At 36.5% G+C, this 13,043-nt stretch overlaps 1 protein-coding gene across 11 annotated transcripts in view; it reads left to right on the top strand.

Moving 5' to 3' along the window:
• GPHN (gephyrin) overlaps positions 1–13,043 on the top strand; it is a 281,858-nt gene that overhangs the window by 102,659 nt on the left and 166,156 nt on the right. For all 11 annotated transcript variants that reach the window (XM_082761973.1, XM_082761966.1, XM_082761976.1 and 8 more), the window contains one exon: positions 10,621–10,678. In XM_082761973.1, the coding sequence (XP_082618099.1) occupies positions 10,621–10,678 (58 nt within the window). The remainder of the gene's footprint in view (positions 1–10,620; positions 10,679–13,043) is intronic.

Genomic DNA, 13,043 nt, shown 5'->3' with positions numbered 1-13,043 from the left:
GAATTTCATCTGAGAGTTTCTGTAGATTGGAAAAAACTTGGATGTAGGAAGAAAATTACAGTTTCTTACAGTGATCTGAATGGATTCTAGTCATAAAGCCCGGGTGTCTCTGTATGCAAATTCATGTATTTTTTAGGATATTCATGTATTTTTTAGGTCTGTGAGGGGCATGCATATGCTCTGCTGCTGTTAGTACCTTTTTACAGGTAGAGTTGTCCTAACCGTCTTTGAATTCCCTTCTGCATTGTGGCTCTGCAAGTGCCGTGCTAAGTATTGGTATGTTTGTGTTGGTGGTGTTAGTCATTGGCGACTGGTAGTCAGGCGTATAGTCTTATGGTTGTTCTAGGGGTACAGTGGAAGCAAAATCTACATTGCTTAATGTTTTCTGATGTGACTCTACAATACCAGTTACCGTGGTATTTCAGATGCCTAGAAATACATCTAAGCTATCTGTGGTATTTGCCAGTAGTATCAGTATCAGTAGGTATTTGCCAACTGCTGGATGAGTTTCTTTCAAGGCTACTCTAGTATGTATGAAATTGATTGTTAGCTGGAAGATGACACCAGTATGAGCGTGCCGGAAGCTGGGATGTCTCTGTTCCTTTTAAAAAATTTTGAAAACCTGTGTGGAGTTGTGATTTGTAAAGACCCTGTTATGTGACAGAGACTTCCAGACTACATTTCTGCTTTGGAAGAGAGACCCTTCTGTCACTTCTGCTATCTTTATGCAAGTTGACCATGGCTTGCTGTCATGGAATATAAACGACTACACTTGAAGAAAGTTATTTATTTTACAGATATATAAATGCCATGTTTGTTTTCACTCCTCTTCACCTATATCAAGAGATTTGATCTAGAGGCATGTTGAGGTTATGGGGGACACTATGGTCACTGTCATCTGAAGAAATGTGATGGTGTGTAATGTGCTCAGTAACGTTCTACAGTCATATCTTAAAACAACCCACCAAACAAAAAAACTTCAGTCATCATGAGGTGGGTTACCCTTCTTTCTAAATACCTTACTTGTAACAGAACAGTAATAAAGAAGAAATGGCCTTCGGCAAAATAGAGACAGAGGGAATTGCTCTATCTAGCTTTAATTTTTACTTTTAAGAGAACATCACGCAAAATAGATGGCAGCAGAATGTAGCCGATCATGACTTACAGGGTGACTTACAGCTGCAAGTAAAGTAAACAATTTCTTTTCACAAATGGATTATGTTTGTGCAAGCTATTTAGAAATACTTTTATTTTTAGTACTTGAAAGAAAGAAAATGCATAAATCCACACTCAAAGACCTCTAAAACTGTCAAAGGTCCGGATGTCTCATTCCTACCCCGTGTCTGAATATTGAAAGGGCCATTTTTAATGAGTTGTGACATGAATAGCGGAGTCAATAGATCAGTCGTTTTATATTGATCTCAAAACATTTTATTGGCAGTTATTATATACAAAGAAATCAGGGAATGATAACTACAGAAAAGAAAAATAAGAGCACTGAAAACCCTTATAGCTAGTAATATACAAAAAAAAAAGCACAAATAAATATTTTTCAAAAACTTCAGTTTGGAACTTACAGAAGTATTTTACAAGCAGCTGTACAGTACAGATATTGACTTCAAAGATAACTGCATGTTATCTGGAATGGCGATAATTGTGTTAGACATGGAATAAAATGTCACTTTCAGTATTGGCAATAATGCTATTTGTCTGTAGAAGGTTCCCCCTAGGTATGAGGAAGGAGGGATCGAGTTGTTCTGTTATATGACTCCATTCTCTGGCTGAACAATTGTTTTTTTCGTTCCACAATCCCCAACCCATAGCATACACCACATATCTGTTGAGTCGGGACAGTAATTTAAACACAAATTAGTTCTCCCATTTAGGCCACACATGGCTATATAAATGTGGGAATATATAATATATATAATGTGTTTAGGAAAAACAAAACAAAACAAAACAAAAAAACCAACAGCAAATTCTGCCTCTGAATTTAACTGTCTAGAGAAATTCAGACAACAAAACTGCCATTAATCATATACTGGATTCTATTTGTGCTTTATATCCTCTAGAATATGGTGGAGATAAATGAGACGTTAGAGCTTTGGGAGGGTGAAATACTGTGAAGAATTATTTTGTCCTCAAGAATAACAACAGTGTTTTGTATCTCTGCATCCTGGAATTTCAGAGACTTGCAGTTTGTACTGTTTTTAGACACAGATGTTGTAGGAAAGGAGAATGAACATTCATTTCCAGTGAATTGTTTAGAATCCAGAATGCAAAAAGGAAAAAGCACTTTAAAGTGGTGGAGCTTTTCTTTTTTTTTCTCTTTCTTTTTTTTTCTTTTTTTTCTGGGCCTTCATTATTTGATTTTACACAAGTCACTGACCCTGTAATTAGCCCCGTTCACGTATGAATGCCGCTCATCTCTGTCACTCCTTCATGACACTTCAGACACTACCATTCATGTAATTTCAGAATTGTAGGATTTAAAAAATATATATTTAAAATTTATGACAGTCTTCCATATGCTCTGTGATTTACTTAATTGTGAAGTACCAAAATGATCAAGAATCCAGAATGATCAGACTATTTCCGCATATTCATATCCAGGTGTTTTTCTTCCTGAGTTTGGGTCGTCCTGCTCTTGTGTTTAGTAATTATTGGTAATTTTTTGAATTAAAAGATTTTCTGGATGCTTTCCTGCCTGATTGTAGAATGGAGTGTGATTGCTCCTGTCAGCCTATCATTTGCAATTCATCAGGGGTCCCTGCATTTTCACTATTCCATCTTCTGTTTCTACATATCTCATCCAAACTTAATCTCCTTTTGGAACAAACAGTTAATATTTACTAGTTTTGGCATAAGCATGCACACAGACTTAGTGCTATGTAGTTTTTACCTTGATTGTCTAAGCAATGGAAGGGAAAACAAACACAGAAGTTAGTGGGAAGAAAATGATGGCATCGTAGTGGGGTGTGAGAAGTGTGTATGTATGGTAAAAAAAAAAAAAAAAAAAAGATGTTTTGGTAGGTGAAGATTCTGGTAGGTGAAGATTTTCAAAATCAAATTTTTAATGGATACTGAAGGTCTGCGGGGAGGTGGTCATTGCTAGTGTATAAGAAAGCAAGCTTTACTATTTCTACTAGTTGTGGATCAACTTCTCCTCCTAGGAGGAATCTTCTTGTTCTTCCCATTGGATTCAGATGGTCTCTCTTTTACATTTGGATAGAAGCAAATAGAGCTCAACTGAAGTGATAGGAGCATCAGCAAAAATAGCTTTATCCTTCTGCATAGGTTTCTGCAAGCTGTTATGGTAATTTGCTAGTGGAATCTTTCATTTCCTTATCGAATTGCCTAAATCCCTTAATTTGCAGTGTCTTCCATGAGAGGCAGAAAGGTCACTCTCAGGCACCCAAAAAATTTGCTTTCAGCTGAGGTCCACGAGGATTTTGTGACAGGCAATTGCTAGCAATCTATATGCAAATGCTCTGTGTCTCTCCTAGGTATGTACCTGCTAGAAAAAAAAATGCAAATACATGCTTTGCCTTACCCTACTGTTTCCTACAGGACAAAGTAAGATCAAACTTTATTATTGTCTTAGCCCTTACTATAAATACTTCCTACAGTGTTTTCAAAGTCCTCAGTCTACCAACTAAATCCCAGCATAAGTATGAAATATACATTTCTTTGTTTAAGTGGTGAGAATGTGACAGTTTTTGTGATAATGATTTTTGTCCGCTTCTGCATATTTTTCTCTCCGGAAATTTCAGATCTTGCTCATGTTGTTTAATGAGCTGGCTGGTCAAGCATCTGATGCCCCGGTGGGAACTTTCGAAGTCACTGAACACGTTTTTACTTAAATCTAGCTGACATTTCTGTCTGTTTGATTTAATGTATGATTTCCATAGTTAGATTACCAATCAGCTGGAGCATAGTACAATCGTTCCTCTGTGCTATAAGCACACATGCATCCAGCACAGAAGTGGGCGTTTTGCTGTTGGGCTACATGAAAAGGCCGTTTTCAGATTGTGCTGGCATTTGAGAAGACTTTAAAAGTCAGATTTACTTGGAACAAAATGTTGTACCTATAATGAAAATTCAGAGTGGAGAATTACCCTGTGCTCTTTCTCAGCCATGATGATGCAGAGCCTGTCCCTCGCTGTAATCTGGTGGTACTATGCTATTAGAAAGTATGAAATAGCGATCTTTCCTCTGAGGAGACACACATTTTAAAGATTAATTGCACACAGCTTTGTTTAGAATGGACATTTTCAGACATGGCTTCAGACATTTCTTCTACCTTTCTCCAGTATCTCTCTTCATTCTGAGAGTAAAAAGAAATAATATTGTGCCACTGAAGTGGTGGTGCATCCATCCTCTTCATCCACTTGTTTTTTTGGGTGGAGGCCAGTGCCTGCAAGCCTAAGTTTCTTGGGATGTTGCTTTCCCTGTTCCCCTTAATTTGCCTTCACATTTCTTTGTTTGGCAGTCAGTAATCTTATAAGCATGCTGAAGGGGGAACAGTCTATAGATCTGTCTTTTGGCTGGCAACAGTAATGCCCAAAACTGTCATGTAGAGGTGTACCCTGGGCGCTGAGGTAAAAAAACAGTTGTTCTTGAGAGATATGAACTGACAGCGAGCATGTCTGCAATCGTGTTATTTCTGTGAAGTTTTTGAGTTCTGTGTCCTGAAGTTAGCCTAAAAACTGGGGAAAAGAAGGAAAAGGAAACAGAAAAAGAAAGAGAAAAAGAAACAGAAAAAGAATAATAAAAAAAAAAACAACAAACAGATTTACAAGGATCTAATTATTGGATTAATGTTTTAAAAAGAATACATGTAGTGGATCTTCATCATGTAATTCCCCACACACACCTTGAGGTAAGCACAGCTGTCTTCCCAAAGCACTTTACAGGCTGCTTTGCAGAATTCATCAGTGGCATGCAGCCAGGGATGGGAGCTCTAGCCATACTTTCTCTAGCTGCCAACGTTCTCTTGTGTAGGAAGGGAGCCCAAAATAGTATGTATGCCTTCTTACTACCTCCTCTCAGTGCGTTTTAACAATTTCTGAAAGGTCAGTAGAAACTAGTAGCAATTAAAGTAGCTTTGCGTGTGCGTTAATGTGTGCTGTTGCAGGTAGTGGAAGGGAAAGTTCCTCTGACGTTAAATCCTGCTCCCTCTTTCCCTGGGATACTCCGAGGACGTGTAGCTGTTCGTGCGATCCAGGACACGGTGCTTTGCTGATGTCTCACGGGGCACCTTTAGGCTAGCCCAGCTTGGTAGGCTTCAAGTGCTGTCCCTGTCAGTTTGCTCTGGTAGGAGTAGCATTATGTATAAATGTGTGGTCATTCAGCGGCCTGTGATAAAATGACCTTGCCATTAGAATTAGCAAGGGGCAGCCTGGCTCCCAGCCACTTGGTCTGCTCACAAGGACCTTCTCCCTTAAATGTTCTTCTTGGTTTATAAATCAGTCAAAACATACTGATGGTAGGTAATAAAATAAATAAATAAATAAATAAATAAATACATTTTAAAAAGAGAGTTTTGTGTTTTGCTTTCCTTTTAAGAGGAAGCAGGGTTTTACTGGAAGGTTTAGTGACAACTTGCTATCATTTAGACAGAGTGATGTATCTGAAGAAAGATTAATGGTAATTAAAGTGGCATTGGAGAACTTCAGCAAATGACAGCAGCCAAGCTGGCTGCACTGATATTTTTAGAAATTTGACTTTATTGCATTCAGTATGACTCAGTTATTAAGTTAGCAGATGAGTCAATGGCTCAGCTTCTTCTGGCAGTCACTGAATGTGGAACCGTGTATTAAGATCATGTTCATCTCTTTGGTCAGAATTCACGTTATAAAAGCCGAACAATGAGCGATATTGGTTCACAAGTGTCTCGCAGAAGCTCAAGCTGTAATTAGGCACTGATAATGTAGTGCAACATGCATACACAAAGGGGCACAAGGGCAAACCAGTCCAAAGTCCAACTTGCAATTACATGGAAAATAACGTGGTGACAATTCTAACCTTATATCCAGAATAAGTATTTTAAAACAATGAGAAACTCAGTTTCTGTTTTAGTTAGCACATTGGAATAGGCAGCAAACAGGTCATTGAAGGTTTTCATATCAAAATAACAAATAGTTTATCCTTACTAACAGTTGTGTTTTATTTTTTACTAAACTGTTATTTTGAGTTCTCTTTCAATTTACTAACAGTGTGTTTGGGCTGTGCTTCTTTGTTTCTTGCCTCCATTTGAGCACAGTTCCTCCTGGTTTTTAACTTTGCTCAACTTGGATGAAATTCAAGTTTTCCCTGTTCAGTGATATTGTGCTTTGATTTGTGAAATACTAAAGCTTCCATCTGTTCCAATACAACCGTATTGACCTCACTTCAGTATTTCTCCTGTATTTTGCTGATTTCTCAGGTTGCTATAGAAACTCTTCTTTCAACATTCTTGTAAATCCTTTTTGTGAACTTCCTTTGAACCCAGTCTATGTATTACATGTCATCCTGAGATGCACTTTTTTTCTAAAATAGTTTCCTTAAAAAAGACAAAAAGTTTGTATTCTTTCACAAATTGTTGTGCAAGCATTGATTTGAGATTTCTTATTTCATAATGATTTTCATGGAATTTATGTCCTATCTCTTTTTATTCTCTCCTCAAAGACTTCAACCAGTTTAACCCAATATAAGCTGTGGTTCTTTCGCTTTTAGTGTGTCAGTTCTAATTTCTACATGTAGGAATACTTTCCCTTCTTCTTCAAAGGAATTAGAGAATTGGAGTGCCTATGTTATGTATATACAGACCTGATGAGATGGATGTCCATAGAAATATGAATGTAAATTGTGGCACCTTTCAGAAATTATTTGTTGTATATACACATAAAAAAAAACTAGAACTAACTAGTGTTTCAAATAATTTCACTACTAAATCATGTAGCTTGCTATAGTGACAGATTATTACAGTTTGGAAGAGAATGACTTAGAGCATTAAGTCTCTCTGGATGAAGTTTGGGACTACTTTTTCAGCCTAATGGAAGTAGCTGGCTGTATATTTAGCTTTGCTTTCGATCGGTTATGTACTTGTTCTGAGAGAAAATGCCATTTGTGTCCCAGGATGCTGGATGTTATGTTGTTCAACTGGAGAAAAACGTAATAATAAAACCAGATTGTGTGAAAGGTGAAGAGTGAATCTGTACAAAAAACGAGTCCCTGTTGAATTGAGTTCTGGCCTCCTATGATGTTCTTTGCTGCATTATATTCTGGTGTACAAAACCTACGGTAGTTAATGTGTACTCACGCTAGCTTATCCTTTGCTTCTCTGATTGCAGTGTAATTGCTTCTTGAAATACCATGATCAAAAAAAGTTAATATAAAATGTTCTGGTAGCCTGTGAACAAAACCAATCTGCAAAGAGAGATTCCTCTCAAGAAAATGACAAAATGAATTCCAAGGGCAGATACTCTGCCTCACACTGCTGTGTAGCATTCATTCTGTATGTGCATTGTATAGCTGAAGCCTCCTATCGAGCCTCTATTCTTTCAAGTGTCAGTGTTCAAATTGAGGATTTGCAAAATAACAAACAAAATTCCAGACAGGTTGCAGTCGATAGTGATGCCTAAGTGTAATTCAGAGAAATCTTTGAAATCTAATGTTTTCCTAAAGTCAGGTACGCTGTTTGATTTTCAATAATTTCATTTTCTGCCTAGAGCTTCCCGTTCTTTCTTAACATTCATCACAATGTTTTTTTTTTTCTCAGTATCTTTTTTATGTGTGAGTCTGGCATTGTGTAGTCCCTTACATTATGGGCTTATCTGATTGTGGGAGATTTGTACTAATGATACAGTAACACAGAACTAAACACTTTCAAATTTCAGAGTATTTACCATGAGGTTGGAATAAACTGCGATTTATGACTTTTGAGTGAATAGTATGCAGCATGTTTCACAACTGCTTCTGACTTTAACAAGTGAATTATATGGTATAATATTTTGTGCATGAAAGTGAAATTTATCAAGACATTTTGCAGAAACACCAGAAAAAAACAGAGTTCTAAATTTTATCTGTCTGTTATTGTTACAGTACTCATAGGCTGCTAAATAGGCAGCTTAAATCATTTTTTCTCATTCAGCTGTTAAGGCTGTGTTAATTGGATCCTCCCACTGTGTGTGCTGCCTTGAAACTTGTGTGAAGCTCGCCAGCAAACTTTGTAGACAAAGTCAAATATCCTTATTATGTCCTCTATAGTACCATATTTAACGAGCAATCTGCTATAGTCGATCTCTCTTCCAGTAGTTATAAATGAAGGGAAATCTAATGTTCTGAAATGAAGAAAAGATAGACTTATTTAAGAACTTTGCTTTGGCTCTGAAGCATATATGGAATTGAATATTTATGTGCCTATTATTCTTTTACAGTTTCAAGTTTGCTATTATTTATTTATGTAGTCTGGATTTCTGAGTTAAAGCTGTCATTATAGGATTGGAAATGTATTAAGATAGATGCGGAGATCTGAAGCTATAGGTGGGAGACTTTATTTAACAGTAGCATAACTTTTCATGTATCTTTCACTTTCAGAAGCATGAAAGTGTGATAACTGACATTTTCAATGATACTGCGTTTAGCTGTTTCATCAAGAAAAATGTCCTATTTGGGAATGTACAACTACTTTAAAATGTGCCAGAATTTGGATTGCAGCTTGGCAGTTTTAGAGTATCGTAAACTCTTGACACATAATTTTGCAGAATTATTTGCAGAAAATGATGCTAATTAATGGCTTAAGCAAGCCAGATGAGTTTACTACATTAATTATTATTTTCATTAAAAAAAAAAATAAAATCCTGACTTATTCCAAGGAAGTGCTTGTGCCAGGGGTGGCCAATAAAGAATTCCCTCTGGTGGAGTTCTGGCAGCAGAGGCTCTGTCCTTCCCTTCTGCTAGAGGATGCAAAGTTGAAGAAGTTACTTTGTGGGTACTTCAGCATGCAGGCAGGAATGGATCAGAAACAACTGAAAAAACATTGTCCTGTGGGCTTCATGCAACAGGACTGGTCATGCGCAATTCTAACGTGCACCACATCAGAGCCATACCTTGTCATGGTGTGATGAGGGAAGCCCTTGTCATGATGGTACAACCAATTTCTTGCAGCTATCCCTGGCAGTGCCATTTGAACAAAGAAGGATGCAGTGAAGAGTAAAAGCTCACATTTGTACTTGCTGTGGTGAAGAAAAAGTCTGTTTTCTCTCATGTTCTGCTGCATTGATGAGGAGCAGCTGTGGAAGTTGCAGAAGACATGGGAGAGAACCGTGACTATGCTTTGTCCCATTCATGAGCAGTTTGAGCATGGAAGTGTTTGGATCCCATCTCTACTTTGGTAACCACAGCTGGTTTTACTTAGAGCAGTGGTGAGCTTTAGAACTGACTTTTCCTGAGCAAACTATTTTCTGTCTAGAGCCTTCAAACTGTTCAGTTTTGAGAGTGACTTGCCTGTAGAAATTTGGCAGGCAGGACTTAGGGGAGATCCATAAAGTACTTTCTCTGTTAGTCTTTTCTTCCCTTTTTAGGTTGAGTAAGCACTATGTGTAATAATTTCAAGATAAAATGTAAGGAAATACATCAATGTAGAAATGCTGACAATTGTAAGGGAAACATCTCTTAACGGGGATAATACAGATACACATTTGATAGCTTTCCTTGGCTTTACAATAAATAATTTCATATGTGATTTTTGTTTCTGTAGGACCCAGAAAGCACTAGTGTTGCTGTACAGAGCCAGCAGGGAGGTCATTAATGCCATTATATTTTTAGATCTGAATTGTCACTACCAATGATGCTGCTTCATAAAATAAAATAAGCCATGTTTGAATGTCTCTGGGGAAAATATAATATTAGCCATCAAGGATGTACCACTATGTGTATAGTACATGCTGTTTATGCATCCTCAATGTATGAATGATTTTTTACTATAACCTTTTGCAGGACGCAGGCAAAAAACTGCCTTTTATCGTAGCTATTCAGCAAGTTCAATGTGGAACGAAAAAACTGTTTTTCTAGATCAGTGCTTACCATTGCACTTTTTATTACTAATCATGATCTCCAGAGACTTCAAACATGGAAGCCATTGAGTCTGTGCGGTTTGTGATACAATTTGTGTACAATTAAGAAATGTCAATATATAGAATTGGTTCTGGATGCGTTTAAGTCAATATAGCAGTTCAGTGAAACACTGAGCACAAAACTTGTCAGGCTTTAAATATTTAAACTCATCTGTACAACTTAGAAAACAAATGAGATAGTAGAATATGGTGGCTGATGGCAGTTAATGTACAGAATAACATCCTGGTGATGGTAATTCTGCTTGGTAATTCTTCCCTTTCGGTCTAGTGAAGGACATCTTGTTTCTAATGCTTATTTTAATCACATGAAGAAGAAAGGAAAGGTGTTTTTTTTTTTTTGTTTGTTTGTTTTGTTTTGTTTTTTCTGTTGTTTTGGGGTTTGGTGGGGTCTACCTCCTAGTTGGTAGGAGGGATTTCCGTGTTTGGGAATGACTCGTGGCATCATTAGCATGCTGTGCTTTGTGGTACTGTTTTTGAGAATATTTTCTTCTCCCAATTTCAGGTTGGGTGGGACTATATCTGCATACAAGATAGTGCCAGACGAAATAGAAGAAATCAAGGTACAGTATTACTACCTTTCAACATTGAATTTATTTGCTTGGAGAATTACAGAAATGCTGCATAAAAAAGTCTGTGTTGTTTCTTGCTTTAAGACACATAAAGAGTATATGACCTTTCTTTACTATCCTGTTTGACAAATTCTGAAGATAGGAAACAAGAATGATAATAAGTATTAATTATCTGAACTGATTACTTTTCTAAAAAAATATCTCAAGTTAAAAATTAAAAATGAAATTGAACATTTGTCCTTTCCAGGTGTTTTAAGTCCCTCTTTTAATCAATAAAATATATCTTCTGTAAGTGTTCATCCTGATATCTTTTATACATCGAAAACATTAAAAATTATCCATTGAAATCTTAGGTTTTTTACTATTAAAAAATTTTGTTAATAATCGTTTTCTTCCAGTTTATTAATTGATTATTATATTTACACTGCTGGAACATTTTATTGTCTACTCAATTCTAATCTAGTGTCATAGAAAGAAAAAAGAGAAGTGGTGTCAACAGTAAAATCCTTAGATCCATGTATAGGCATCTAAAAGAGAATTTTAGAAGTCCAGTTTACCTTCAGCTTATGTGGACTTCAGTAGGGTTGACGCCAAAAACTTGTGTAAATCAATGCATCTGTGTTTAGATACCTGAATACAGATGCAGGACTCTTGTCAACATTGACATAAAAATAAATAAATAAATACAAATGTAGAGACCTTTTGCTTCTGAGATCAAAAGCACGTTCAGTTCTTTCATTATTATCTCTGTCTTAAAAGAGGATAGAATGAAATCTTTGATACTCAAAACCATCAACAGGTCTTTGACTTCGAGGGGTGACAACAATAAATATTGAAGCTTAACTCCAACACAACGTGCATTTTAACAACATTTACTTTAGCTGAGTCCACTCATGCCAAGTACTTTAGCAATTCGTGTCAATTTTGTTCTTAAGTGGAGTAAAAGATTGGTGTTTTATGGGAATTTGGCCTACATCTGATAGCATGGTCTGTGTAACTGGTTCTTTATCGGCAATCCTTTGGATTGACATTTAATTATTCTTACCAATTACTTGCTGATGAGGATAACTTAATCTGTTGTGCTGTTTCACGTATTTATTTTCAGCTGTGCAAAGAGATTCAAGAATAGTGTAAAATCTAGTAAATGGAAGTGGTTGCATAATCATTTGATCTAGACATGATTTTGCAGTGTATAAAATTGTGAGGACTTATTTCTCCTCAATGAACATCAAACAAGTAGATACAAGTAAATTACAATACAATGTAAGTAAATACAGTGTATCTGCATCAGAATCAATGCCATCACTATCATAATCAAGATCAAAATATATTTCCTACCTCTGAGATTCACAGATTCCTCTATTCGGAATTGCTAAGAGTAATGTGATTTATTAGGGTAGATCCAACATTTAGCCTTTAGTATTAGAAAGAAAGAAAGAAGGTTTTCAAAACTTAATGAAGTTGATTAATATTTTCATGACATTTTGAGAACTGCACCACCAAACTATAAAAACAAAAACTCACGAAAACCCTAAACCAGACTTCCTCCTTTAATATAGCAAAATGTCAATGGGTTTGGATTTCTTAATGTTCAAGACAGAGAAATGAAACTGATATTTCTGGCTTCATTGTGCAAGCAGAATTCAGTGAACAAAGAAAAATGGAGTGCTAGGAAATAAGAAAGAATTTTATTTTTAGGAAGTTATTGTGTTAAGTGTGATCAATAGTCACCGGAATGTGCCTTTCCCCACGCCTGCTAAGGAAGCCTCTTCTGATTTTTCTGCTCTCTCTTACTCAGCTGGTGTTCAGTTTAAATGCCTGAGATCCTAGGGAGCATCAAAGGGGTTAAGAACCTTCCTCATTGATCTCTGTTATGCCAGTTTGTAAGTGTGAAGGGAGGATTGTTTTGTTCTAAGTCAGGCCTATTCAACATGACTGGAAAAGTAACCTGCTTTACTTGTTTCTGGTAACTCACTTGCTTTGTTCAGCTAATGTGTTTTTTTTAGGTTGTGACAGAAGTCAACCTCCTATCACATCTTATCTGACTGAATTTCTCAAGCTGTAATACAGCAGATGTTATTCATAGGAAATGAGGCACTGATGGTAAATGCTATGACACAATAGCAGCAAGCATAATAGACAAATCTATTATTAAATATGGAAAAATATTTTTACGTACATATGAATACCAGCTGCTGAACAGGGAGACTGAGTACCTTGCAGCAAAGACAGGGGGAGTCTTAACTTCAGAAACTTTTTCCAAGCAAACCTTTTGGTATCTTGTGTGACTTGGAGAACAGCTTGTATAATCCAGTATTTGATACCAATATTACACGATTCGAAGTAGCTTTCATCT

This window comes from Aythya marila (assembly GCF_965140915.1).
Source record: "Aythya marila genome assembly, chromosome: 5".
Lineage (NCBI taxonomy): Eukaryota > Metazoa > Chordata > Aves > Anseriformes > Anatidae > Aythya > Aythya marila.
Note: the sequence above shows the minus strand (reverse complement) of the source record. Positions and strands in the feature narration are given on the sequence as shown.